The sequence below is a fragment of the Protomyces lactucae-debilis genome (genome assembly GCF_002105105.1).
Source record: "Protomyces lactucae-debilis strain 12-1054 chromosome Unknown BCR37scaffold_13, whole genome shotgun sequence".
Taxonomy (NCBI): Eukaryota; Fungi; Ascomycota; class Taphrinomycetes; order Taphrinales; family Protomycetaceae; genus Protomyces; species Protomyces lactucae-debilis.
Genome location: NW_024468005.1, coordinates 207,482 through 230,584, shown reverse-complemented (window position 1 = coordinate 230,584; position 23,103 = coordinate 207,482). Strand labels below are relative to the sequence as shown.

The 23,103-nt window shown below is 50.6% G+C and overlaps 13 protein-coding genes across 13 annotated transcripts; 8 read left to right on the top strand and 5 right to left on the bottom strand.

The window, feature by feature from the left end:
- Window positions 1–22: 22 nt before the first annotated feature.
- BCR37DRAFT_381099 (CDP-alcohol phosphatidyltransferase-domain-containing protein) lies at window positions 23–1,339 on the bottom strand. The gene has a single exon (XM_040869613.1). It carries the CDS (start codon window positions 1,264–1,266, stop codon window positions 85–87), a length of 1,182 nt encoding a protein of 393 aa, XP_040724312.1. The 5' UTR covers window positions 1,267–1,339; the 3' UTR covers window positions 23–84.
- Window positions 1,340–1,441: 102 nt separating this feature from the next.
- On the top strand, window positions 1,442–1,963 carry BCR37DRAFT_349076 (calcineurin regulatory subunit; the record flags this gene model as incomplete). The annotated part of the gene is made up of 1 exon (XM_040867896.1): window positions 1,442–1,963. One exon carries the CDS (start codon window positions 1,442–1,444, stop codon window positions 1,961–1,963), a length of 522 nt encoding a protein of 173 aa, XP_040724311.1.
- Window positions 1,964–2,025: 62 nt separating this feature from the next.
- Window positions 2,026–3,330, bottom strand: BCR37DRAFT_388141 (acetyl-CoA acetyltransferase; the record flags this gene model as incomplete). Its single annotated transcript, XM_040870595.1, has 3 exons — window positions 2,026–3,119; window positions 3,167–3,267; window positions 3,317–3,330. 3 exons carry the CDS (start codon window positions 3,328–3,330, stop codon window positions 2,026–2,028), a joined length of 1,209 nt encoding a protein of 402 aa, XP_040724310.1.
- A 3,169-nt stretch (window positions 3,331–6,499) lies between these two features.
- BCR37DRAFT_349044 (major facilitator superfamily domain-containing protein) lies at window positions 6,500–8,408 on the top strand (the record flags this gene model as incomplete). Its single annotated transcript, XM_040867894.1, has 7 exons — window positions 6,500–6,666; window positions 6,706–6,853; window positions 6,893–6,950; window positions 6,996–7,028; window positions 7,069–7,085; window positions 7,124–7,194; window positions 7,232–8,408. 7 exons carry the CDS (start codon window positions 6,500–6,502, stop codon window positions 8,406–8,408), a joined length of 1,671 nt encoding a protein of 556 aa, XP_040724309.1.
- Window positions 8,409–8,675: 267 nt separating this feature from the next.
- BCR37DRAFT_68212 (WD40-repeat-containing domain protein) lies at window positions 8,676–9,977 on the top strand. The gene has a single exon (XM_040872437.1). It carries the CDS (start codon window positions 8,944–8,946, stop codon window positions 9,895–9,897), a length of 954 nt encoding a protein of 317 aa, XP_040724308.1. The 5' UTR covers window positions 8,676–8,943; the 3' UTR covers window positions 9,898–9,977.
- A 226-nt stretch (window positions 9,978–10,203) lies between these two features.
- Window positions 10,204–12,859, top strand: BCR37DRAFT_403077 (uncharacterized protein; the record flags this gene model as incomplete). The annotated part of the gene is made up of 2 exons (XM_040871967.1): window positions 10,204–10,329; window positions 10,373–12,859. The coding sequence occupies 2 exons, from the start codon at window positions 10,204–10,206 to the stop codon at window positions 12,857–12,859; spliced, it is 2,613 nt and encodes an 870-aa protein (XP_040724307.1).
- Window positions 12,860–13,069: 210 nt separating this feature from the next.
- On the top strand, window positions 13,070–13,378 carry BCR37DRAFT_348846 (thioredoxin-like protein; the record flags this gene model as incomplete). Its single annotated transcript, XM_040867876.1, has 1 exon — window positions 13,070–13,378. A coding segment is annotated over one exon (309 nt), but the record flags the coding sequence as incomplete, so codon positions are not given.
- A 772-nt stretch (window positions 13,379–14,150) lies between these two features.
- Window positions 14,151–15,673, top strand: BCR37DRAFT_381090 (cation efflux protein). Its single transcript, XM_040869612.1, has 3 exons — window positions 14,151–14,299; window positions 14,346–14,445; window positions 14,489–15,673. The coding sequence occupies exons 1-3, from the start codon at window positions 14,187–14,189 to the stop codon at window positions 15,590–15,592; spliced, it is 1,317 nt and encodes a 438-aa protein (XP_040724305.1). The 5' UTR covers window positions 14,151–14,186; the 3' UTR covers window positions 15,593–15,673.
- Window positions 15,633–17,126, top strand: BCR37DRAFT_359433 (uncharacterized protein; the record flags this gene model as incomplete). Its single annotated transcript, XM_040868215.1, has 4 exons — window positions 15,633–15,896; window positions 15,937–16,060; window positions 16,098–16,556; window positions 16,608–17,126. Coding segments are annotated over exons 1-4 (1,320 nt in total), but the record flags the coding sequence as incomplete, so codon positions are not given.
- On the bottom strand, window positions 16,818–18,776 carry BCR37DRAFT_381085 (NADH-ubiquinone oxidoreductase-like protein 49 kDa subunit). The gene is made up of 3 exons (XM_040869611.1): window positions 18,469–18,776; window positions 17,246–18,365; window positions 16,818–17,199 (listed from the first exon to the last, which is right to left on the bottom strand). Exons 1-3 carry the CDS (start codon window positions 18,680–18,682, stop codon window positions 17,172–17,174), a joined length of 1,362 nt encoding a protein of 453 aa, XP_040724303.1. The 5' UTR covers window positions 18,683–18,776; the 3' UTR covers window positions 16,818–17,171.
- A 65-nt stretch (window positions 18,777–18,841) lies between these two features.
- BCR37DRAFT_403073 (peptidyl-prolyl cis-trans isomerase 11) lies at window positions 18,842–19,472 on the top strand (the record flags this gene model as incomplete). The annotated part of the gene is made up of 3 exons (XM_040871966.1): window positions 18,842–18,951; window positions 19,006–19,203; window positions 19,244–19,472. The coding sequence occupies 3 exons, from the start codon at window positions 18,842–18,844 to the stop codon at window positions 19,470–19,472; spliced, it is 537 nt and encodes a 178-aa protein (XP_040724302.1).
- A 40-nt stretch (window positions 19,473–19,512) lies between these two features.
- Window positions 19,513–21,363, bottom strand: BCR37DRAFT_388136 (uncharacterized protein; the record flags this gene model as incomplete). The annotated part of the gene is made up of 1 exon (XM_040870594.1): window positions 19,513–21,363. One exon carries the CDS (start codon window positions 21,361–21,363, stop codon window positions 19,513–19,515), a length of 1,851 nt encoding a protein of 616 aa, XP_040724301.1.
- A 181-nt stretch (window positions 21,364–21,544) lies between these two features.
- On the bottom strand, window positions 21,545–22,994 carry BCR37DRAFT_381083 (kinase-like domain-containing protein). The gene has a single exon (XM_040869610.1). The coding sequence runs from the start codon at window positions 22,801–22,803 to the stop codon at window positions 21,796–21,798; it is 1,008 nt and encodes a 335-aa protein (XP_040724300.1). The 5' UTR covers window positions 22,804–22,994; the 3' UTR covers window positions 21,545–21,795.
- Between the last annotated feature and the right edge of the window lie 109 nt (window positions 22,995–23,103).

Sequence of the window (23,103 nt, the reverse complement as noted above, 5' to 3'; positions counted from 1 at the left end):
GAATAGATGAGTGTAAATTGACATGGGTATGCAATACTATGTATAATGTATAGGATTGAATGGCTTGTCTATACTCTACTCTTCTCATGCCAACAGATCCCGCTTCCTGCTGTCTGCATACGGAATAGTCAGACAGGAAATACCCAGGTACGTGGTGAAGTCCCTGATGACATGCTCGGCCCAGCTCACATACATCACAGTGCTCACTCCCAAGCACAGCCAGAGCAGCTTGACCTCCTGCTCTGCACTAATCAGCTGCACACCCAGCATCGGTGCATTCACAATCGCCGCACCCAGCAGCAATGGAACCAGCTGGACTGTGAATAACGGGAAGGGTTGTCTGAGGAGGTGGGCAAGGATGATCTTGGTCGTCATCCTACCAAAGACCAGACAACACAAAACGCCAAATAGAATCATATGGTTGTCCCTGAGGATCGTCCCATACGGAGACCCAATCCATGCAGCAGCTGCACCTGTAAACAAGCCAAGTGGTAGCCATTGTAGCAGTGTCGACGCCGTGTCGAGACCTCTGGCTGAACGAGCGAGGTAGACGTTATAGATGCAAAACGGAATATGCACAAAAAACAAGGCTGAATATGTCATGAGCATGAATGCATCCTTCAGTAATGTCTGTGACTTGACCAAGCCTTGCAAGATTGGAAACAGTGCAGCGAGTGGTTGTTGCCAGATACCGGGACCCCAGATGGCACTGACGAGCATACACCCACATGCAATCAAGATACCCTCTGTTGGACCATTGAAGTATCCGAGATACAACGTGCCTGTATGGAACTGCTCCCATGAACTGAAAAACATGGGCCAAGAGCTGATAATCATAATTACTGCACCGTCGCGCGTTGCACCGAATCCCATGGCACTGCAGAGGACAATACCACCCAGTGTACAGTTGAGGGAATCAATGCCATGGTCAAAAAGCTCACCAAGTGCAGAACTAGAGCCTGTTCGACGGGCTTGCTTGCCATCCATGTTGTCAGCTGTTTGATAGATGAATAGACCAGCTGCAAATGAATAATACAACCACGCCGGCCCCGGTCCCTTGAGATCGGGCAATAAGACTAAGATTGAAAAGACATTCGCAACAATGAAGCCGAGACCTGTGAGGGTGATCAAGTTGGGTGCCACCCATAGTGGCAGCAGGTTTGTGCAGAATTGCCAGTACGGTGTAAGGATGTAGTAGGAGAGCGGTGACTTGTCTACAGCAGAGTACTTGTAGTGTTTGAGACCGGAGAGGTCCTTGCGAGCCATGGCTCTGTGTCTATAGCTGAGTGACACTAGCTCACTCTCTGCACTCTTGAAAGTGACACTTCGAGCCTGGTCGTGAAGCAGTTGAATTCACTTCGCGACCCCAGACTCGCGCTCACACGCACACCACACCACACCCAGTAAACGCGCCAACTCACCCTTCAGACGCTCATTAGAGATGGGCAACCAGTCCTCACGACTACTCGACGACCTCGTCGACTCCACTCATTTCTCACATGAAGAAATTGAGCGCATCCGTCGCCGTTTCCTCAAACTCGATCAAAATAGATCAGGCGGTATAGATCGTCAAGAGTTCCTGTCTATCCCACAAATTGCCAGCAATCCACTTGCGCATCGATTGTTTGCCGTGGTGGATAAGGACGGCGGTGGAGATGTGGATTTCCAGGAGTTCATTGAGGCGTTGAGTACGTTTAGTCATAAAGGCGACAAGGAATCGAAGCTCAGATTCGCGTTTCAAATCTATGATATTGATCGGGATGGGTATATCTCAAATGGCGAGCTATACCTCGTGCTCAAGATGATGGTGGGCAGTAATTTGCGAGACGGACAGTTGCAGCAGATTGTGGACAAGACAATCATGGAAGCAGACAAGGACCGTGATGGCAAGATTTCATTTGAAGAATTTCGAGACATGGTCGGTAGTCCAGATATGTCTGGTATGACTCTCCTTGAGATTTGAAAGCAACGAGATGACTGAATATGTTACGTCCTAATGATTACAAGCTTTTTAGTATCTTTCTTCTAAAGCTTCTCCTTGGTTGCATCGACGTGTTGGATGACAATAGCAGAACCAGTGCCACCACCAGCACAAATCGACGCAGTACCAATGTTACCGCCCTTCCTGGCCAGCACGCTGGTCAACGTTGCAATGATGCGGGCACCAGAGCAACCAAGTGGGTGGCCCAGTGCAACAGCACCACCAAAGGCGTTCACCTTCTCCCGGTCCAAGCCTAGAATCTGCGCATTCGCAAGCGCAACGACAGAAAAGGCCTCATTGACCTCGTGGAAGTCGCACTGGTCAGCGCTGACACCAGCATGCTTGAGAGCCTTGGGCACAGCGAGCGAGGGAGATGTCGTAAACTCAACAGGCGCTTTGGCCACATCGCCCCAACCAAGAATCTTTGCGATCGGTTTCAAGCTGTACTTCTTGACAGCCTCCCCGGAAGCCAAAATGATAGCACAGGCACCATCAGACAATGGCGACGAGTTGGCAGCTGTGGCTGTACCATCCTTCTTGAAAGAAGCCTTCACAGTCTTGAGCTTCTCAATGTTGAGGTTGGCTTGCTCATCATCCACAGAAACAGTCTTGTTGGGCTTGCCACGACCACCCGAGACTTCAATCGGTGCAATCTCCAAGAAATCACCATTCTTGGTAGCGGCTTGAGCGCGCTGGTAGGTCTCAATGGCAAACTGATCCTGTGCGTCACGATCAATCTTGTAGGTTTCTGCACAAATTTCAGCAGCATCACCCATACCATTACCAGAATAGGCGTCGGTCAATCCATCTTTTTGCAAACCATCCACCATTTGCACAGCACCGAATTTACTACCAGTACGTGCAGTGGGGACGTAGTAGGGGACATTGGACATACTCTCTGTTCCACCCACAACCACAATCCCAGCAGTACCAGACATGATTGTCTGAGCACCGATAATGGTGGCCTTCATGCCGGATGCACAGACTTTGTTGATGGTGGTGCAAGGAACGGATTCAGGCAAGCCAGCACCAATAGCGCACTGACGGGCTGGGTTCTGACCATTGTTGGCTTGACAGACATTGCCGAAGAAGCACTCTTCGACCTGGTCAGGGGAGATGTTGGCACGCGAGACGGCCGCTAAGGAAAGGGTCAGCAGGACTTCTAGCGAAGAAGGAGAGAGCTACCCTTGATGGTGTGAGAACCAAGTTGGACGGCAGTCAGGGACGCGAGGGAGCCTTGGAACGCTCCGAGTGGCGTTCTTGCAACAGAGACAATGTATACGTCGCTAGCAGGTATCAGCAATTTGATCGGAGCAGCAGCAGGGAGTGGAGTACGTTTTCGAGGACATGATGTGTTTGGTTGAGAGTGTTTCTGCGCGCCAATTCATTCGTGAGTCGTGAGTCGCCTTTGAAAAGTGGCGTGAGGAGACATTTATGGTTAGCCGACACTGCACAACCACCCAACCATCCACGGCCGGCACCGACCGATACTTGATGTTGCTGCTATACTGATCCTATATATTCACAACCGGCAGTGCAGGGCTCATTGTAGCTGCTCCTCTGAATGTTCGAGGTTGATCTGCTCGCTCCTCGCGCTTTCCTAGCAGCTCCATTGCAACTGCGTGTCTTCTATGGCTCTGTTAGGAATCCAAGTGCATCTCCTGATCACTTGCTTCGCTGTCATCTCTCTGCCACGTCAGGGCTCATGCACGTGACCTTTACTTGAGTCTTAGCTAGCAAGAGTGCTATACTCTTGTCCCCTATCCGAATCAAGTCTTATCGGCAGCTACCCTGCGTGCCTGTGTCTATTACCTACGATTACAGCCTCGCATATCCGCCAACTCCGATTAGGTTATATGCATTGTTGCTATGCAGGAAGACGCTATTGCTTCGGGTCAACGTTCCGGCCCGTCTAGCAACGCGGTGATAAGTAACACCAGGAGGATCAGACATGGCGTAAGTGCTTGGAAGGACGAGCTGCTGCTTGTCGCTCAACAGGCCGGCGTTGAGACCTGCATTTTCCAGAAGTTACACGCACGCCGCGTCAATCAACAATACGCTGCGCAGACGCCATGCAGAAGGCCGACGAAGAAGCTGAGGCCCGTATTTCCGCTCTCGAAGCTCAGATGAAAGATAACAAGCTGAAGGCACCACAAGCCTGTAGCGCCCCTTCGACTCGCGCCAACGCAGGAGGGATCAAGCGAGGGTGAAAGCACGAAGCCTTACATTGGTCCTTGCTGCTCCAACTCCGAAGGCTACCTCGTCCCTGCTACTTTCGAAGAATGGTCTTATCTGGGACCAACTTGGGACAAGAACAGCAAGGCACTTTTCCTGCTTAAACGAGGTCTCGACAGGTCCGACTGCGAAGCAATTAAGGACACACCAATGGCTTGCGTCGCTTTCAAGACCGCATTGTCTCGACACGAGCAGCCTGATACGCTGCGAAAGTTGCAACTGATTGCAAAACTCAGCAAGCTCTCTTTGCCGTGGAAGTGAGAGTGGCGTGCAAGTCATCGTTCCAGGCTTTGCCAGCTTGTTTCAAACCGTAGAGAGCTTTCTTGAGCCTAACGAAAGGGAAGTTCTCAACAAGCTCTCTTTGCCAGTATAGCTAGCGGCAATGCTGCAAGTGTCGACTTTACTGATGAGCAACTTGAAGCTATCGCTACTAGCGGTCTTGGCGTCACTGCTCACGATGACGAGCTTGATGAATATGCCTTTATGCTTACTGCTCAAGATATTATCCCAGCTCCTGCGACTGTCAAACAAGCTTTATCCCGCTCTGGCGCACCGGAATGGCGTGCCTCTATGGAACGCGAGCTCGCCTCCATTGAAGGCAAGGGAGTCTTTGAGGAAGTCGCCAAGCTACCTCCAGGCCGCAAGGCCATTGGCGCTCGCTGGATTTTGAGAACAGGACCCTTGCTGACGGCATTCTCGACAAGCGCAAGTCGCTCCTTGTCGCCAAGGGATTCTCACAAAAAGCTGGTGTGGACTACAAGGAGACGTATGCTCCGGTCACTCGACTTGAGACTGTGCGCATGCTAATCGCGCTTGCTTCCATCTATAAGCTGCAATTGCACCAGATGGACATTGCTACTGCGTACCTCAGTGCAAACTCGTTTGAGAAGATTCTTATGATCGCTCCTCCAGGTTTCTCTAACGAGAACTTCCCTTTCGTTAGGCTCAAGAAAGCTCTCTACGATTTGAAACCAGCTGGCGAAGCCTGGAACGATGACATGCACGCCACTCTCACTGCCAGGAGGCAAAGAGAGCTTGTTGAGTTTCGCGACCAGTTGCAACTTTCGCAGCGTATCAGGCTGCTTGTGTCGAGACGATCCGGTCTTGAAAGCAACACAAGCGACTGCAGTGTCCTTAATCGCTTCGAGGTTGGACCTGTCGAGACCTCCTTTCAGCAAGAAAAGTGCCTTGCTGTTCTTGTCCCAAGTTGGTTCAAGATGCGACCATTCTTCGAAGGTCGCAGGTGCAAGGTATCCTTCAGAGTCGGTGTAGCACGGGCCGGTGTAAGGCTTCGTGCTTTCATCCTCGCTTGATTCCTCCTCCATCGATTTGGACTTAGAGCGAGTCGAAGGGGCGCTATAGGCTTGTGGGGTCTTAAGCTTGTCGTCTTCCATCTGAGCTTCGAGAGCAGAAATACGGGCCTCAGCTTCTTCGTCGGCCTTCTGCATGGCGTCAGCGCAATGTATTGCTGCTTTGACGCGGCGTGCGTGTATCACCGGGGCAAAGTGCTCGTACAATGTTCTAAGGTTATTGAACTGAGTACTGCAAATCATATCAAAGAAATGGAGCTCAGGAGTCGAGCTAAGGTTTATCGGCGCAGTCGAACCTTGATCTGCTTGCAATTGCGGATTGTGGTCTAGCTTACCTACCAGACCTCGACGCCTGGCCATGGGTGATGTACCATCGCCTCAAACTGCTGTCGTGATGTTTGTGAGCGAGGCTTCTTCGTCAATGCTCGCTAATTTGTGCATCGGTCACGGTAATCTGTGAATCTCGTTGCCATTGAACAAGCAGCCTTGAACAGTGGTCTTTTAAGAGAAAAGCTTATGAGTTTTTTTTACAGCTAAAACGTTCACGATGCAGTGCTTATGGCAGCTATGGCCCGTAGCTACAGTACTCAATTCAATAACCTTAGAACCTTGTACGAGCACTTTGCCCCGGTGATCAATTTCCGTAAATCGCGGTCGGCCTCTTTTGCCTCGCTCTGCCCGACGCAACCTTGAATCATTACTAAGATCTTGGCGGGGACTCACAAGATACACATCTTTGCAATTGTACAAGAGCAGGAACTGTCGCTGCGACTGACTCACCCTCTTCAGCGAAAGGCCTGCGTCTCGGCAAGGATAGCGAGGAACCAAGTCAATGACAGCAGACTCACCGCGACAACCGGCAAGTACCGACGCCGACATCGCTGACGACTCGGTCACTTCAATAGCAGACGCGCCAAGTCATGCCTCTATGGAAGAGAAGCGACAAAAGGGCGCGCCAGATGCGGAGGTGCATATGCTACCGAAGCAGAAGAGCATGCCTCTCGTATTTGCAGGACTCATGTTGACGGTCTTCTTGGCGGCGCTAGATCAGACAATCGTGGCAACTGCATTGCCTACCATTGCACAGGATCTTGGTGCGAATGAAAATGAATACGCGTGGATCGGCTCTGCCTACTTGCTGTATGTCGCTCACTATATGCTGGCGCGCTAATTTGACAGGACGTCCGCTGCTCTGGTGCCACTTTGGGGTACCTTGTCAAATATTGTTGGCAGGAAGCCTATTCTGTATGGATCCATCTTTGTGTTCCTAGTCGGCTCAGCACTCTGTGGCGCTTCTCAGTCTATGGGCATGCTGATTGCTTCTCGCGTATGTTTGGTTCTTGTATTGCGGCAATGCTGATAGCAGGCTATCCAAGGAATTGGTGGTGGAGGACTCATTACGATGTGCCAAATTGTCATCTCAGGTACGTCGTCGACATGCATCCTGTGTTACGTCTAACAAACAAAAGATATTGTCAGCCTCGAGGAAAGGGGTAAATATGGTAAGTTCCCGTTTCGAGACAACATCAAGCTAACCAACAGGTGGTCTCATCGGATCTGTAAGGACAAATACAGCAAGTTTCGAACTAACAAATAGACTTGGGGTATTGCATCCGTGGTCGGTCCCATTCTCGGTGGAGCACTCGCTGAAAAGGTCTCTTGGCGATGGTAAGTCTATCCGTCGATTGACCATTGCTAAAAATAGGTGCTTCTTCATCAATTTACCAACTGGCGGAGCGGCAGCTGCTGTGTTGTTCATCTGCCTGAATCTGAATCCGCATGAGAAGAAGTCATTCCGACAACTCGCGCAGACGTTCGACTTTGTCGGCTTGCTCAGTCTTATGGCAGCCACGACCTGTTTTCTGGTCGGCCTGAATGAAGGTGCTGCCGGCATGTGGCTCTCTTTCCAAGGAATAGGCCTGCTCGTCCTAGCTGGCGTGTTTCTCGTCATTTGTCTCATCACAGAATTCAAGACGAAGCGCAATCCGGTGCTGCCACCAAGATTGTTCCAACACCGCACATCTGGCTCAATTCTCATCAGTGTTCCCTTCCACGCCATGACGTTCTTCTCAGGCGCTTACTACCTACCCATCTACTTTCAGGGTATCAATGGATCTTCCGCCACCTTCTCAGGTGTCGAGATGCTGCCATTTTCACTGGGCGCTGCACTCGTCGCCATTATTTCAGGACAAGTTGTCTCCCGCACAGGCCGGTACAAGCCAGTCTCTGTTGGTGGCTATGCCATGCAAGTCCTTGGATTTGGGCTCATGGCATCGCTCACATCTAGGAGTAATCGCGCTGAACAAGAAATTTACATCTTGATTGCCGCACTTGGTATTGGTTGCAATTTCCAAACACCCTTGATTGGTTTACAAGCATCTATGCCTGTCAAAGACATGGCAGTCAGTACATCCGGTATGGTCCTCCTCCGTGCCATCGGTGGAAGTATCGGTATCACTATCGGTGGCGCCATCTATTCAAGTCAACTCGCAAAACGGTTACCAGCTGCATACCGCACAACGAGCAACATCGAAGCTGTTGCTGGTCTGGTCAAAATTAACCCAGCGTCTCTCAGACTAGAGGTGTTGGACGACTATGCGGATGCTATTCGAACAATCTGGATTGTCATGACACCACTCGCTGCTCTTGCTCTACTTTCTTCCCTGTTCCAGCGCGAGATTTCATTGAAACGTGCTGTTCAGCGTGGGTTGACCAAGAAGGTGGATGCAGACGATGAAGCTGCTATTGCCATGGATGAGAGCAAAGGCCAAGGCGAGAGCGCGACCACGTCTGTGCATTCGACTGATGCTGTTCCATCACGGGCGACCACAGCTGTGGTTGAAAGCAATGCTCTGGCGGCAGACAAGGCTGTTGTTGTATAAGCCAGGATTTGAGCATGTATATGAAGCATATGGGTGTAGACAGGCATAGTGATTAAGATTTTTGGGTCGTGCTCGAGTCTGCAGCTGTACGTGCTGATTGCCAGTCAACGCTGCTCTTCATACATTCAACGCGTCAGTACATTTGTCTTCCTGTCATTTTCATATTCCTCTTCATCCAGACATGTTCTTACCAGACAAAAGTGTCACGTGTATAGGATCTGAAACAAGCCTGAAGCTTGTCTCAGGCTTCTTCTCAAAGCAGTCTCATAGGATGAAAATCAGGGCAGAGCAACAATCCGTGCGCAAAGAAATTCGAACCCATCTGAAAGGACTCTTCGGACTGGACACCTGGGCAGTGGGCACGCAGCGAAACAAAACCACCCCATCTGAAGCTGCGACTTGGGCTTGCCAGTGCTCGCAGGAGGTTCCCTTCCATCAAGACGTCTGCTTCAGCTGATCGTTTGTAGGCTTCAGTCATTGTGCTCGACCACTTCCAAGCCTGTTCATGTGATCAAGCTGCGCTCAATCTGCTCGCATGGTCAAAGAATGCAGGCAGGTCAAGATTCTAGCGGATTGGCAAGCTCCTTATCCGGCCGACGTCCTTTCATTTCATCCTAGCCAGTCCGATATTCTCGTGGTCGGCACGTATCTTCTTGATGAAGAGACTCGGAATAGACACGGCAAGATATGTGTTTTGCAACTGCAGCGGGATCACTCCCTCGTATTGCTGTCAGATGTTGATGTTGACGCAGTGCTCGACCTCAAGTGGTTCGAAGGCCGCTTATTTGCAGCGCATTCGACGGGTACTGTATCGATATTGACATACGAAAGTGGAAAGCTGTCTGTGGAGTTATCGAAGCAAATCGTATCTGCTGATGTCCTCATCATGAGCCTCAGTGTCAATACTACGGGGGTCTTGACATCCAATTCTGACGGCACAGTGACAAACCTCGGTCATCAACTAGAGGTCAAGGCGACAATAGAAGTCTCTGAGCTGGAGACCTGGATTCAAGCATACAATCATTCGTCCCTTGACCAAAGCATCATCTACGCCGGATCGGATGACGGTGCGCTGAGCATTCTTGATCTTCGAGACGAGACTGTGAGCTTGTGCAATCGTAAAAGCCACGGTGCAGGAGTCACAGCTATTCTTCCGTACACGGACACCTTGCTCTTGACTGGTAGCTACGATGACAAGATTCGCTCATTCGACATTCGGAATCTGAGACGCCCAATACATGAGGAGAATCTGGGTGGTGGTGTTTGGCGGATCATTCCAGACCAGGCCAAGGACTCGTTTCTGACATGCTGTATGTACGATGGTGCCAAGTTGGTTGATTTGACGGCTGAGGGATTCTCCATCACGGCAGCCCACACAGCGCACCAGAGTATTGTTTATGGCGGCGATGTCGTGGTCCAGAACGAGGGCCCCTTGTACGGTACATGCAGCTTCTATGACAAGAAGGTCTGTCTCTGGAGCATGGCATGATATATTATATATGGTTACGTGACTGCGATAATTTTTGTCCTCAAAGCTTCGACGCGGTCGCGATGAACACTCTGAAGCTACGTCGTGAGCGACTTAATTGACGGCCGCAAGTGCCTGTGTCTCTCATCTCAAGGGCCCGCAGACAGTCTCGACTCGACAGTCACTTAGAAGCTTGTTGCTTGCCACAGCATGGTCACGAACGCGAGTAATCCACCCGTGCTCGATGAGAATGACGCATCTGCTCCAATCAGCGAGCGCGTCGCCTCTAGTGCCATTGTAGACTCCTCAGTCACCCAGTCTATAAAGATGCCCAAGGCCGTCCTGAAGCCTGGCACCATTGCTAATGAGGCAATCCCAATGGAGGACAGCTCGAAAAGGAAGAAAAGCAAGATTCGACTCGACAGCGAGGATGAGTCTGACGAGGAGCCTTTGGTAGGACTCTTGCTCAATCCAGACTAGCCGTACTAACGGACAGATCAAAAAGCCGAGGATGACTACACCAGCTTTGCAGACCGTCAAGGCGCCGCAGGGAACAGGCAAGGCCAAGGTCAAGAATGCTACTTTGAAGCGTGAAGATTCTGAAGACATGCCGCTTGCTGCAGCGTTGTCGAGTCCTATTAAGAAACAACCTTCAAAGAAGAGCAAAGATAAGCCTCGCCCAAAAGCTGTCAAGCCTGATTCTTCCAGCTCGAGCGAGGACGAGAAGCCACTAGTCAAGGTGACGCAGGCCAAAGCTGAGACCAGTTCGGACTCGGAAGCCACAGCAAAGCCCAAGGCAAAGAGAAAGAGCAAGCAGACATCCAAGAAGCCTGCAGACTCGAGCGATAGCGAGGAGGACAAGCCGCTCAAAAAGGCTAAGAAGGTCAAAGTCAAGAAGACCAAGGTTGAGGCCGTCGAAGATGATGAACTGTTCAAGTCTGTCGCAACAAAGACGAAAGCTCCCAAAGTCGAAGCGAAAGATACTGCGAAGATTGCCGTCAAAGTGGATGGTAAGAAGGCAAAGTCAGAACATAGCGATGGTGACGAGGATGACGACGATGATGAATCTGAATTCCGCTGGTGGGAGCAGGAGAAACATGACGGATCGGAGAAGTGGCAAACGCTCGAGCACAATGGAGTTGTGTTCCCACCGCCCTATCAACCTTTGCCTCCTGATGTCAAAATGAAGTACAATGGCAAGCAGGTGACGCTGACGGTCGAAGCAGAAGAAGTTGCTGGCTTCTTTGGCGCCTTGATTGAAACGGAGCATGCAAAGAACGAAACGTTTTGCTCCAACTTTTTCGAGGACTTTCGCAAAGTGTGCAAGGATTCTGGTATGAAGGCTGCCGACATCCCCACCGAATTTGGCAAATGCGACTTTCGGCCTATGTTTGAGTACTTTGAAGCTCGAAAAGAGGAGAAGAAGGCGATGGGCAAAGACGAAAAGAAGCGCTTGAAGGAGGAGAAAGACAAGTTTGAGGAAAAGTATACACATGCACTCGTGGATGGTCGCAAGGAGAAAATTGGTAACTTCCGAGTGGAGCCTCCAGGTCTGTTTCGTGGTCGTGGTGCGCATCCCAAGACAGGCAAGCTCAAGACGCGTCTCATGCCTGAACAAATAACAATCAATATTGGCGAAAATGTGCCTGTGCCGGCGCCTCCAGAAGGCCACAAGTGGGCTGAAGTGCGACACGACAAAAAGGTGACTTGGCTTGCGACGTGGAACGAGAACATCAACAACAATGTCAAGTACGTCATGATGGGCGCTGGGTCTTCCTTCAAGGGGCAATCTGACTTGAAAAAGTATGAAAAGGCACGTCGTCTCAAGGCTTGCATTCATGATATTCGCAAGACATACGAGGCTGAGTTGACGGACAAAATGATGGAGGTACGCCAGCGTGCCACTGCACTTTACTTTATCGATCGCTTTGCTCTACGTGCTGGCAATGAAAAGGGCGAGGATGAGGCAGACACTGTGGGTTGCTGTTCTCTGCGGCTAGAACACATCTCTCTCAAGCTTCCCAATATTGTCATCTTTGACTTTCTTGGCAAGGACTCCATTCGTTACTACAATGAGGTGGCAGTGACACCACAAGTCTTCAAGAACCTGCGCATCTTCAAGAAATCCAAGACCGACCAGGACATGATTTTCGATCGACTCAATACAGGCAAGCTCAATAAGCATTTGACGAATTTGATGCCGGAGTTGTCAGCCAAAGTGTTTCGTACTTACAATGCCTCCTTTACGTTCCAGGAGCAGCTCAACAAGCTTATGGATCCAGAGGCAACCATCCCAGACAAGGTGCTTGCTTACAATCGCGCCAACCGCGAGGTGGCTGTGCTCTGTAATCACCAACGTACAGTGAGCAAAGGTCACGAAGCATCTATGGAGAAGATTGAGGACAAGGTGCGCGAGCTCAAATATCAAAAGATGCGCCTCCGCCGAATGATGGTTGCATTAGACAAGTCGCTTGCCAAGAAGAAGCCAGAACTGCTCGAGTACGAGTCGGATGTTGACGATGAGTGGATTGCCGAGCATCACACCGTCCTCTACCAGCGTGAGCAGGAGCGCATCCGGAAGAAATTTGAGCGCGACAATGAAAAGCTTGAAAAGGAAGGTTCTGACATCCATCCTTCTTCTGAGCTCGAGACGCGTCTTGAGGCTGCAGAGGAACTGAAGCAGATGTATGCTGAAGAAAAGAAGACCGGCAACGTTGAACCCAAAGCTAGTGCTACAGTGGAGAAACTCGAGGGTCAGGTGGCCAAGCTTGATGAGCGTATTGCCGTGGCCAAGACTGCGGCGATCGACAGGGACGAGAACAAGACGACTGCTCTGGGCACATCCAAGATCAATTATATTGATCCTCGCCTGACGTTTGCTTGGTGCGCCAAGTACTCTGTGCCGGTGGAAAAGATGTTTACAAAGACACTGAGGGAGAAGTTCAAATGGGCAGCAGAGACGCCCGCTGACTGGGAGTTCTGATGAAACGCTCGACTCTCATATTATGGTCTAGTGCTTGTATGTCTAGTACGAGCAGAGTAGAGTGGTCCGTCACGATGCATGCTCGTTGTTGTGATACCTAGCAAGCCCTAAGCAAGGTCAGCAGCACTTCCATGTTTTTCCATCTGAAGTCTCCAAACTCGCCAGCACCCATCCAGCAGCCTCCCGCGTCGCATGCCAGTCAGAGCATTCATGGTTGCAGAGCTCACATCGCTCTCTCAGTTCAACGATCTCAAGAAGAAGCCTCTTCTAGTCGTTGACTTTCACGCGGAATGGTGCGGGCCTTGTAAGCAGATTTCCCCGATCTTCAATGCACTAGCAACGAAGCATGCATCCTCGCGCGTCGTCTTTGCAAAGTGTGATGTCGACCGCGTCCGCGATGTTGCTCAAATCTGTGGTATCACGGCTATGCCTACCTTCCAATTCTACTGTAATGGCAAGAAGGTGGATGAAATCAAGGGCGCTTCAGGACCTGCTTTGACGGCCAAAATTGCGCAGTATGCAGCAGCAGCCAAGGACTCGACTTCAGGAACTAGGCTTGGTGCTGAAGCAACTATGCAGGCGTCGCCGAGTGTGAGTCAGGGAATCGGCAGTTTGCGCGAATATATTCATGTGGAGAAGGCGACGCTGTTGAATGCTTCGTCGCGCAGTACCATTAAGAGTATTGTGCGTCCATCTTTTGCTGGCGCAGCAGTCGATAGTGCCTCTGGACCTGGTCTGATGATGTATCTGCCGCTGAAGGGCACCAAAGCAGATCTGGTGCACATCAAGCTGACGGTCAAGAAGGATGACTTGAAGCACGCTCCGGCTAGAGTTCACATTGCTCCCAATATTGGCACTGAGCCACGGGATATGAATGCACTTGCCAAGGCTGAGACTGTGCAGACCTTTACTCTCTTTACGGATGATTATGATGCGAACGGTACAGCAATCTTGACCTTGAAGCAGGCCAAATTCAAGGGGGTGTCGGACGTCGCTGTGATGATAGAGAGCAATATGGGAGGAGAGGCAAATGTCACGAAGATTGGCCAGGTTGATCTAGTCGGTGGCCGTGCATGAGGGTATGTCCCTGGATCTTTCTCACTTCTCCTGACTATGAAACTGCCAACTTGTGCGGATTCCAAGGGTCTGCAGCTGCTCCAGTATCAGTTTCTGATGTCGTCTCAATATGTCTCCGAGCTCTAAATCCTTCTGTGAGCAATGTGAATAGCCCTTTCCCAGAGTATAGCCAAAATAGTCGCTGGAAAGTGTCTTCAAATTTCTGAACAGATCGCCGACCGCAAGACTCCCAGCGCAACACAAACAGGCCATGGGTTTCAGCAGAGAGGCGAGTATCATCACGTTGCTGGTCATCGACACTCTCTTCTTCTTCCTCGAGATCATCGTTGGCTATGCCGTCCACTCTCTTGCCCTCGTCGCAGAGTACATCCCCCCGAACATACTACATGACAGTGCGCTAATAGGCCAGCTCATTCCACATGCTCAACGACATCATCTCGCTAGTCATTGCATACTGGGCCATCAAAAAGGCCGGTCAGACGGAGAACATCGCAGCCAAATACACCTATGCAAGGAGTCCCGGCGTCATACACATAGATTGCTAACCGACAGGGCTGGCAACGAGCTGAAATCCTCGGCGCACTCGTCAATGGTGTCTTCCTCATGGCACTTTGCGTGTCTATCTTTCTCGAAGCCATTCAGCGCTTTGTTGAGCCGCAGATCATCACCTCTCCGCTGCTCATTGTCGGTGTTGGCAGTGCAGGTCTCGCCAGCAACATCATCGGCCTTTTCCTCTTCCATGAACATGGCCACGGTCACTCCCACGGCCATGGACCCGCAGGATCGGATTCTGAAGAGGATATCGAGAGCTTCTTGCCAGAAGTGCAGGTCCGCAAGGCGAGTTTGGCAGCGCATGGACATAGCCATCGGGGATCTCACACGCATAGTCACGATCACGCGCATGCACACGGTAGTGATGGACATAAAAGGCGGCAGAGTATGACTTCAGAAGACATCTTTGTCCATCCTGCACAAAACCGTGCACATATCAAGGATCTGGCTGATGGTCGGCGATTATCTGAGACGTCACCTCTATTGACTGATCATTCTGGTCATCACCATGCGAAGCCCAAGGACAGCGCATCTGGCGGACACTCGCATGAGAATATGAATATGCGTGCAGTCTTTCTGCATGTATTGGGTGATGCGCTCGGCAACATCGGTGTCATTGCCACGGGCCTATTTGTGCAATACACAAAGTTCAGCTGGCGATTCTATGCGGATCCGGTCATCTCGCTTGTTATCACGGGCATCATTCTGGCTTCTGCTGTGCCCTTGTGCAAGTCTGCTTCCCTCATTTTGCTACAGGTAGCGCCGCCTGGTATTCATGTGGATGAGATTCGGGAAGACATTGAAAGCATCCAAAGTGTCATTTCTGCACATGAACTTCACGTTTGGCAATTATCAGACACGAAGCTCGTTGCATCTGTGCATGTACGCATCACGAGCAGTGACGGCTACATGCAAGTTGCGCAAGATATCAAAAAATGCTTGCATGCATTTGGTATCCACAGTTGTACCATTCAGCCCGAATTCGTCCATGACGGACTTGCAGTTGTTGATGAGATGGAGGCGAGTTGCTTGTTGGATTGTGATCCTGATTGTCCGCCAAATGGAGCACCTGCCGATGCGCATGGTCATGGTCATGCTCACTAGATTTGCTGGTGTAGTTTACAATTTATTCTTTCGTAGATACCACACATTCTGCATGACTTAGCTCACCCAAGTATTCTGCTGCAATCATGCATTCACAAAGTAGACTTCCAAGACGCCTGCTGAGCTGTTCGCTTCATACACTCCGACAGCTCTTGAAAGAAGCGCCTGCTCCAGGCTCAATTACCCACATTCAAGGATGGGTGCTTAGTGTCCAGCATCTCAAAAACAAGTCCTTTGCGATGATTAGTGATGGATCCACTCATGAACGAGTCCAGGCTGTTCTCACTCCTGCTCAGGCTGCTGGGTAAAGCGTCTCATCTGCTTTACTGATGCTGACAAACAAGGTTGAGCTATAGGACCAGTGTCAGTCTGCGCGGTAAGCTCGTTTTGCCAAGAAGAGCAGAAGCGGCTATACAAAAGTATGATCTCGAGGTAGAATCACTAGAGCTACTCGGATCTTCTCCAAAGGTAAGCCAGGCGATGTTTGTTCTTACTAACGGCCAAGGACATTCCACTACAAAACAAGTACAATTCCGCAGAATATCTTCGGCAGCATGCTCATTTCCGGCCACAGACACAAGTTTCTGCTTCCATCCTCCGTCTCCAGAGCAAAGTACTACAAAGCGTGACTGACTACTTCTCTTCGCAAGACTACATTCAAACACTTCCACCAGTCTTGACTTCGTCAGATTGTGAGGGCGCAGGTGAAACATTTCAAATACAGCAAGGCAAGGCCTTCTTTGGTAAACCCACAAGTCTCGCCGTCTCCAGTCAACTTCATCTCGAATGCCTTGCCATGGGTCTCGGACGGGTCTGGACCCTTGCTCCGACCTTTCGAGCAGAGAAATCAACAACATCACGTCATCTTGCCGAGTTTCGGATGTTGGAAGCTGAGCTTTCCTTTTGCGAGTTGCCGGATCTCTTGACCGTGGTAGAGGGTATCATTAGAGCTGCTGCAAAGTCTGTCGAGCATGCTTCTGATGAGTTGGTGTTTTTGCATGCACGAGAGGCTGAGCATGTGGATGGCAAGCTAGCTGCAGCACTCTCGTTGTCCACATCCAGAAATCCATGGCCCCGGATCCGGTATGAAGAAGCAATCATCATCCTGCAAGATGCCGTGAATGCTGGCAAGGCAACGTTTACACATTCAACATGTATGGGGAGTGCGTTACAAACTGAACATGAGCAGTACCTTGCCAAGCACTTTGGCGGACCACTCTTTGTCACCCACTATCCCATGAAGCAGAAGCCGTTCTACATGCAGAAAGAAGGAGATTCGGCAGTCTGCTTCGACCTCCTCGTTCCGGGCATGGGTGAGTTGTGCGGTGGTTCAATGAGAGAACATAATCACCACGCATTGCTCTCAAGTATGCGGCAACAAGGTATCAGTATCGATGAGATGGCATGGTACGCAGATCTTCGCAAATATGGCACCGTCCCTCACGGTGGTTTTGGGATCGGCTTTGAGAGGCTAGTCGGATACTTGATTGGCGTCACGAATGTCAGGGAGGTAGCAGCATTTCCACGATGGCTCAACCATTGCATAGCATGATCTGTATGTAGACATAAAAAAGGTTCTCTAACGGTCAAGCTCTCCAAACACAAGACTAATATGTTAGCATCATTCAAATCATCGTAGAAGGAAAAACGTACTCAAGGGTTCCGATAACGGCCACGACGTCTGGCAAGTACAAGCCTCGTGCAATCCTGTCGATACCAGCCAAATGCGCAAAGCCAGGCGCCCGAATCTTACATCTGTACGGCCGTTCACTGCCATCAGAAACAACAAACACACCCATCTCACCCTTTGGCGCCTCAATCGCACTATACGTCTCACCAGCCGGTACAGCATAACCTTTGGTGTACAATTGGAAGTGGTGAATCAGCGCTTCCATAGATTCCTTCATTTGCGCACGCGGTGGTGGTGCAATCTTGAAGTCTTCCACTTTGACGGGACCTGCAGGCATTTGATTCAAGCATTGATGAATGATGCGTAGTGACTGCCTGAATTCCTCAATACGGCAGAGGTAGCGATCATAGCAGTCTCCATTGGTGCCCACGGGAATGTCAAAGTCAACCTTGTCGTAAGCATCGTAAGGCTGTGCCTTGCGAACATCCCAGGGGATACCGGAACCACGCAACATGACGCCGGAGAAGGAAAAGTTCAGCGCGTCCGCAGCAGAAACGATACCCACGCCCTGTGTACGGAGCTTCCAAATTCGATTGTCTGTGAGTAGCTCTTCGAACTCATCCACACGGTCACCAAACTGTGTGGCCCAAGCATAGATATCTTCCATCAAACCGAGTGGTAGGTCCTGGGAGACACCACCTGGGCGGACGTATGCGGCGTGAAGACGAGCACCGGAGACACGCTCGTAAAACTCCATGAGCTTTTCGCGCTCTTCGAAACCCCAAAGGAAAGGTGTCAATGCACCAACATCCATGGCGTGCGTCAGGACAGCCATGAGATGGTTGAGGACACGCGTGATTTCGCCAAACATGGTACGGATGTATTTGGCGCGCACCGGGACTTCGACGTTGAGGAGCTTCTCAACAGCCAAGGAGAAGCACTGCTCATTCGTCATCATACTGACATAGTCGAGACGGTCAAAGTAAGGTAGCGCCTGGAGGTATGTCTTGTACTCAATCAACTTCTCCGTGCCACGGTGAAGTAGACCAATGTGCGGGTCGGCGCGCTTGACTTCCTCGCCGTCAAGCTCGAGAATCAGTCTCAACACGCCGTGAGCAGCTGGATGCTGCGGACCAAAGTTGACTACAGATCGATTGTGTCAGCAAAAACAAGCATTTCTTGGCATGTGGCAACTGTATGGCAACTGTAATCCGGGCCAGCTACCATATTCTGCATGAGAACATACCCGTAAAGTAACGCATCTTGGGATCTCCATCAGGACCGAGCGGGCCGTGTAGGGGTTCCTGTGCTTCAGTGAGTGTTGTCTTTTGATAATCGATTTCTGCCGCCCGAAGGGGCTTTGAGGCTGCACTGTGTTGCTGGAGGGTGCTTGTAAAGGGCCTCGCTCCACGAGCAAGCAAAGGCACCTGCCTCGACGTTCGAAGCGCCGTCCTGAGCATACTGCTTGTCTTGTAGGGTGCTGCTCTTGGTCGCCGCAGTCAGTTGATCGCTTAGAATGCACGTGACTCAGGAACACCACGAGCAGCAGCTGAGATTCTGACTTGCGATGAGCTCTACTTTTGCCATCTGCTTCAATTTCTGCTATAGACAGTGCTACTATGACTGAGACTGCTGCAAAAGAGAATCCTGTCGTTTTCTTTGACATCTCAATCGGCAATGTCGCTCAGGGCCGCCTCAAACTAGAGCTCTTTGCTGACATCGTACCCAGGTATGCTTATTGCTCTCACTGCGAACAACAAGCAAGCTCTAACAGGATCCCTAGAACTGCTGAAAACTTTAGACAATTCTGTACAGGCGAGGCAAAGGACGCTCGTAACGTACCGCATGGCTACAAAAACTCACAATTTCATCGAGTCATCTCAGGCTTCATGGCACAAGGTGGAGATTTCCTCAATGGCGATGGTACAGGGAGTGCCAGTATATATGGCAGTACACGCTTCAATGATGAGAATTTTACACTGTGCGTTCATGACGTCTCATGGAAGGAAGCTGATATCTAGGAAACACGATAAGCCATTCCTCCTATCCATGGCAAACTCTGGCCCAAACACCAACGGCAGCCAGTTCTTCATCACCTTTGCGCCAGCACCGTTTCTCAACAACAAGCACGTTGTGTTTGGCCAAGTCGTTGCTGGGAAGGATATTGTGCAGACTATGGAACGTGCGCAAACCGTTAATGACCGTCCAAAGCTACCCATCGTCATCACGCAATGCGGCCAAATGTACTAAAGTATAGTGTACAAAAGCATTGAGACATTTAATGAAACCCCTACTGCACTGCGTCCGTATTAGGTCCCTCCGTCTCATGTGCACTCTGCCTTCGACTTCTGCTCTCTGTATCGCGTGCCCGCTCTTTAATCAACCATGCTGGATCTCTCTCTCCCGTTGGTTGCTCCGCTTCATCATCAATGGCGAGACCTTCGAGCGTTTGTGAAACACCAGCACCACGAGGATTAGCAGCGCGTGCACGACGAGCAATGGTGGTACTGGTTCGACCACCATGACTACTTGGAATTGTTGAACTGGATGTACCAGCATGACTACTTCCTGCACCACCCAATGCAATGGGCGCCGTTGGAGCAGGTCGTGTTCTGCCACGAGCGAAGTAATCGGGTTCTCTGCCGGTAAACCTGAATGGCGCCGCATGGGTTCCTAGATTTCCAATAACGTCGGGGTTCGTTGCAGTGGGTGCGACATTGGATAAGTACATGTCTTCGTAATTTGGTAAGGATCCAGGAACCTCATCATGCATGTCAGAGGGAACACTGAATCGTTTCCGTTCCTTGATGGGGACACCGGATTCTGAGGGCAACCCATAGTACTCATCTGCCATGATCCATGCGGGAATAATAAAGCGCACTTCAGATAAGGGTAATCCGTGTGCTGGGACAAGCTCCAGTTTGAGGTTCAAGCGATAATTACGCTCAATCAAGCAACTCTCAAATTCAGGACACGCCACGTAACCCTTCGGACAGAGCGTGACGGGACATTCAAAGGCGCATTGCCAAACACCCGGTCGAAGGGGTGACCAAGCTGGTCCATGATTCTTTGAGAAGCAGAGTCGATTGAGGCGCAATTCCGTCATACGTTTGACATCTTCCACGCCACCATCTTCAAGTGCATGTTCCATACGTGATCGCGTGATCGCTTGCAGTTTGATGCCGAGACCTGTGATTTTGGGAGGCGAGCTGGTGATACTGTGAAACTCGAGGTTCATGGTAAATGCAGTGGTCATTTGATGCTCTTCGAGACTGCTGAGCAATGCTGGCGGTGAAGGGAGATGTAGCAGCATCTGTCCAATCGTACCACCCAAGGAACGCGTGACATCCACAGTCTCCTTGACTGCAGCATCGTACTCTGGTGGTGGGTTCATGGCGTTAGGAGAGGCAAAATGACGCGGAGCCACACTGAAGGGTGTGCTGAACGTCTTGATGATTTCTCCATCACGAAAGAGCTCAACTTTGATGCGGTACTCGATCTTGGCGTTGAGCGGATCTTTCGGTGACAAGTCATCCAAGCCATCCGTTCTGCGACATCCCATCGTTGGCGGCAGCAGTAAATGAAACGGATCCTTGAGTGGACATAATGTTTCCAGCAGCGCATCAGGCAGCCTGAAGGAAAACCTCGCTTCAGGTACACCCTCACTCGCAATGACAATCTTTTGCGTCAGCTTGAGAAACTCCCATTGCTTCTCGACGTTGCGATAACTGCCATTGATGAATTTAGCATGGTAGAGGTAACTCGTTCCCGTCAAATGGATCTTGACGCGTTCACATACATGACCAGAGTAATTGACCTTTCCCGCAACTCTATCCAGTGATCGATACGCGTAACACTGATCCAATCCAATGCGTAGCGCATCTTGCTTTTCAAGACGTTCTCGCTCACGTTCCAATGATCGATTTCTTGAATTTGCACGCGACGTGGTGGCAGAGCCACCGGCACCGTATCGCTGAAGTTGTGGTGTGCTTGCACTTGAATGATAGAGGGCCATGGGTGTCGTGGCCGGTGAAGCGGCATTGGGTGAGTTGGTACCGCTTGCTGTGCTGCTGGGTTGTTGGGTGTTTGGAACGCTGGACGCGCTGTTGGTCCTGTCGCCGAGTCGCAGGGAGCTGATCATGGTTGTGCCAGTCTATGGGCCTTGACACAGCTGTAGAGGAGGAGGATGGAAGGTGGTTTGATGGGTGTGCACTTTCTTACTTTCTGACTTTTGAAGTTGGCGCGGGAGAGCCGGCAAAAGAGGAGCAGCAGATCAATTCAGGCGAAAGGGCAACAGCGGCCGAGGGAGAGAAGAGCAATTGACTAGGCAGGAGGGCGTGTAGGGGTCAGAGAGAAGTATAGGCGAGTAGAGGCCAGGTACGGCAAGACACATGCAAGGAGAATTGTGTATGGACGCAAGGCAACTACATGCTCAAACAAGACGACAACGTTGCAACGCAGCACCCAGTCATACGAAGACATGCCCATGCTTGCCTTTGCTGCAGCTGACGCACAAGCAAGTCTAGACCATTGCCTTTTGTTCTCCTAAACCGAACAAACGACTAGCCACCCACTAGCTCGCTCCCGGTGTCATGGGCTGCAATGGTGCAAAGTATGGATGCCGCATCGCCTCTTTCGGCGTCAACCGCTCCTGGTGGTCATAGCGCAGTAATCGATCCAAAAAGTCAAGCGCCTCATTCGAGACCCAATGCTTGTTCTCACTTGTAATAAATCGCGTCCATGGCTTACGCTCAAACCGTTGCAGAATATTGTCAAAGTGCTGGTCGAGTTCAATGTCGTACTTGTCGAGATAGGCAAACAGTTCATCTGTACCCAACACTTTTGCAATCTTGACGAGCTGGTCATTGTTGTCGTGGCCGTGGAAGAAGGGTTCCTTCTTGAAAATCATGCTCGCAAACATGGCACCCAAACTCCACATGTCGAGGGAGTAGTCGTAGTCTTGGAAATCCACCAGCAATTCTGGACCTTTAAAGTAACGTGATGCAACACGCACATTGTACTTGGTGCCTGGATGGTAGAACTCTGCAAGACCCCAATCAATGAGCCGTAGCCGCCGTCTTTGATGGTCAATCATAACATTGTGTGGTTTAACGTCGCGATGCATAATGCCACGCGAATGACAAAAGTCAAGCGCCTTGAGAAGCTCACGAATGTAATACCGAATATCCATATCCGTGAAGGTCGCATACAAGACTCGGAAATCGGTATTGTTGACGTGCTCAAAGATGAGCGAAGGTGTCTTGCTGCGTGGATCACGAACAATATCGAGCAAAGACACAACATTCGGCCCACCTGCCAAGTTTTGCAAAATCTTGATTTCCCGCTTGATCTTCTTCTTCTTGACGGGTTTGAGTACTTTGATGACACACTTTTCATTGTTGACAATGTGGATTCCTTCAAAGACCTCCGAGTACTTGCCACGGCCAATCTTGCGTACAATCTCATAATTTTCTTGCGTGCTCCAAGCAACTTGCAATTCATCATAATCCCAGTAGTGGCGGGGTGCATTTGTGTTGGCATCCGCATAGACGCGTGCAATCGACTTTGGCGCGGTCGTCATGGCTCAAAGGATGCGTCTGGCGATTGCTCTCTTGGTGAATGCACGGGTGTTGAAAGAATAGGCAGACCTTTGTCGATAAGATGAACAAGGCTCACAGAGAAGCAGCACGAGGTCAAGACGTGCTAGTTGCCAAGCCTCGTCTTGGGCAAGAGGAATGAGACCTGGTGCTGTGGTGTATGCTCTGATGAGTCTCGTCTTGTCGCTGGCCGTCGCCTTGAGCACGTGAGAAATTGATCTCAACTCTCTACTTTGCTCTACTAATTCAGCTCTAATCTACTACTCTGCTCTACCGGCTGAACA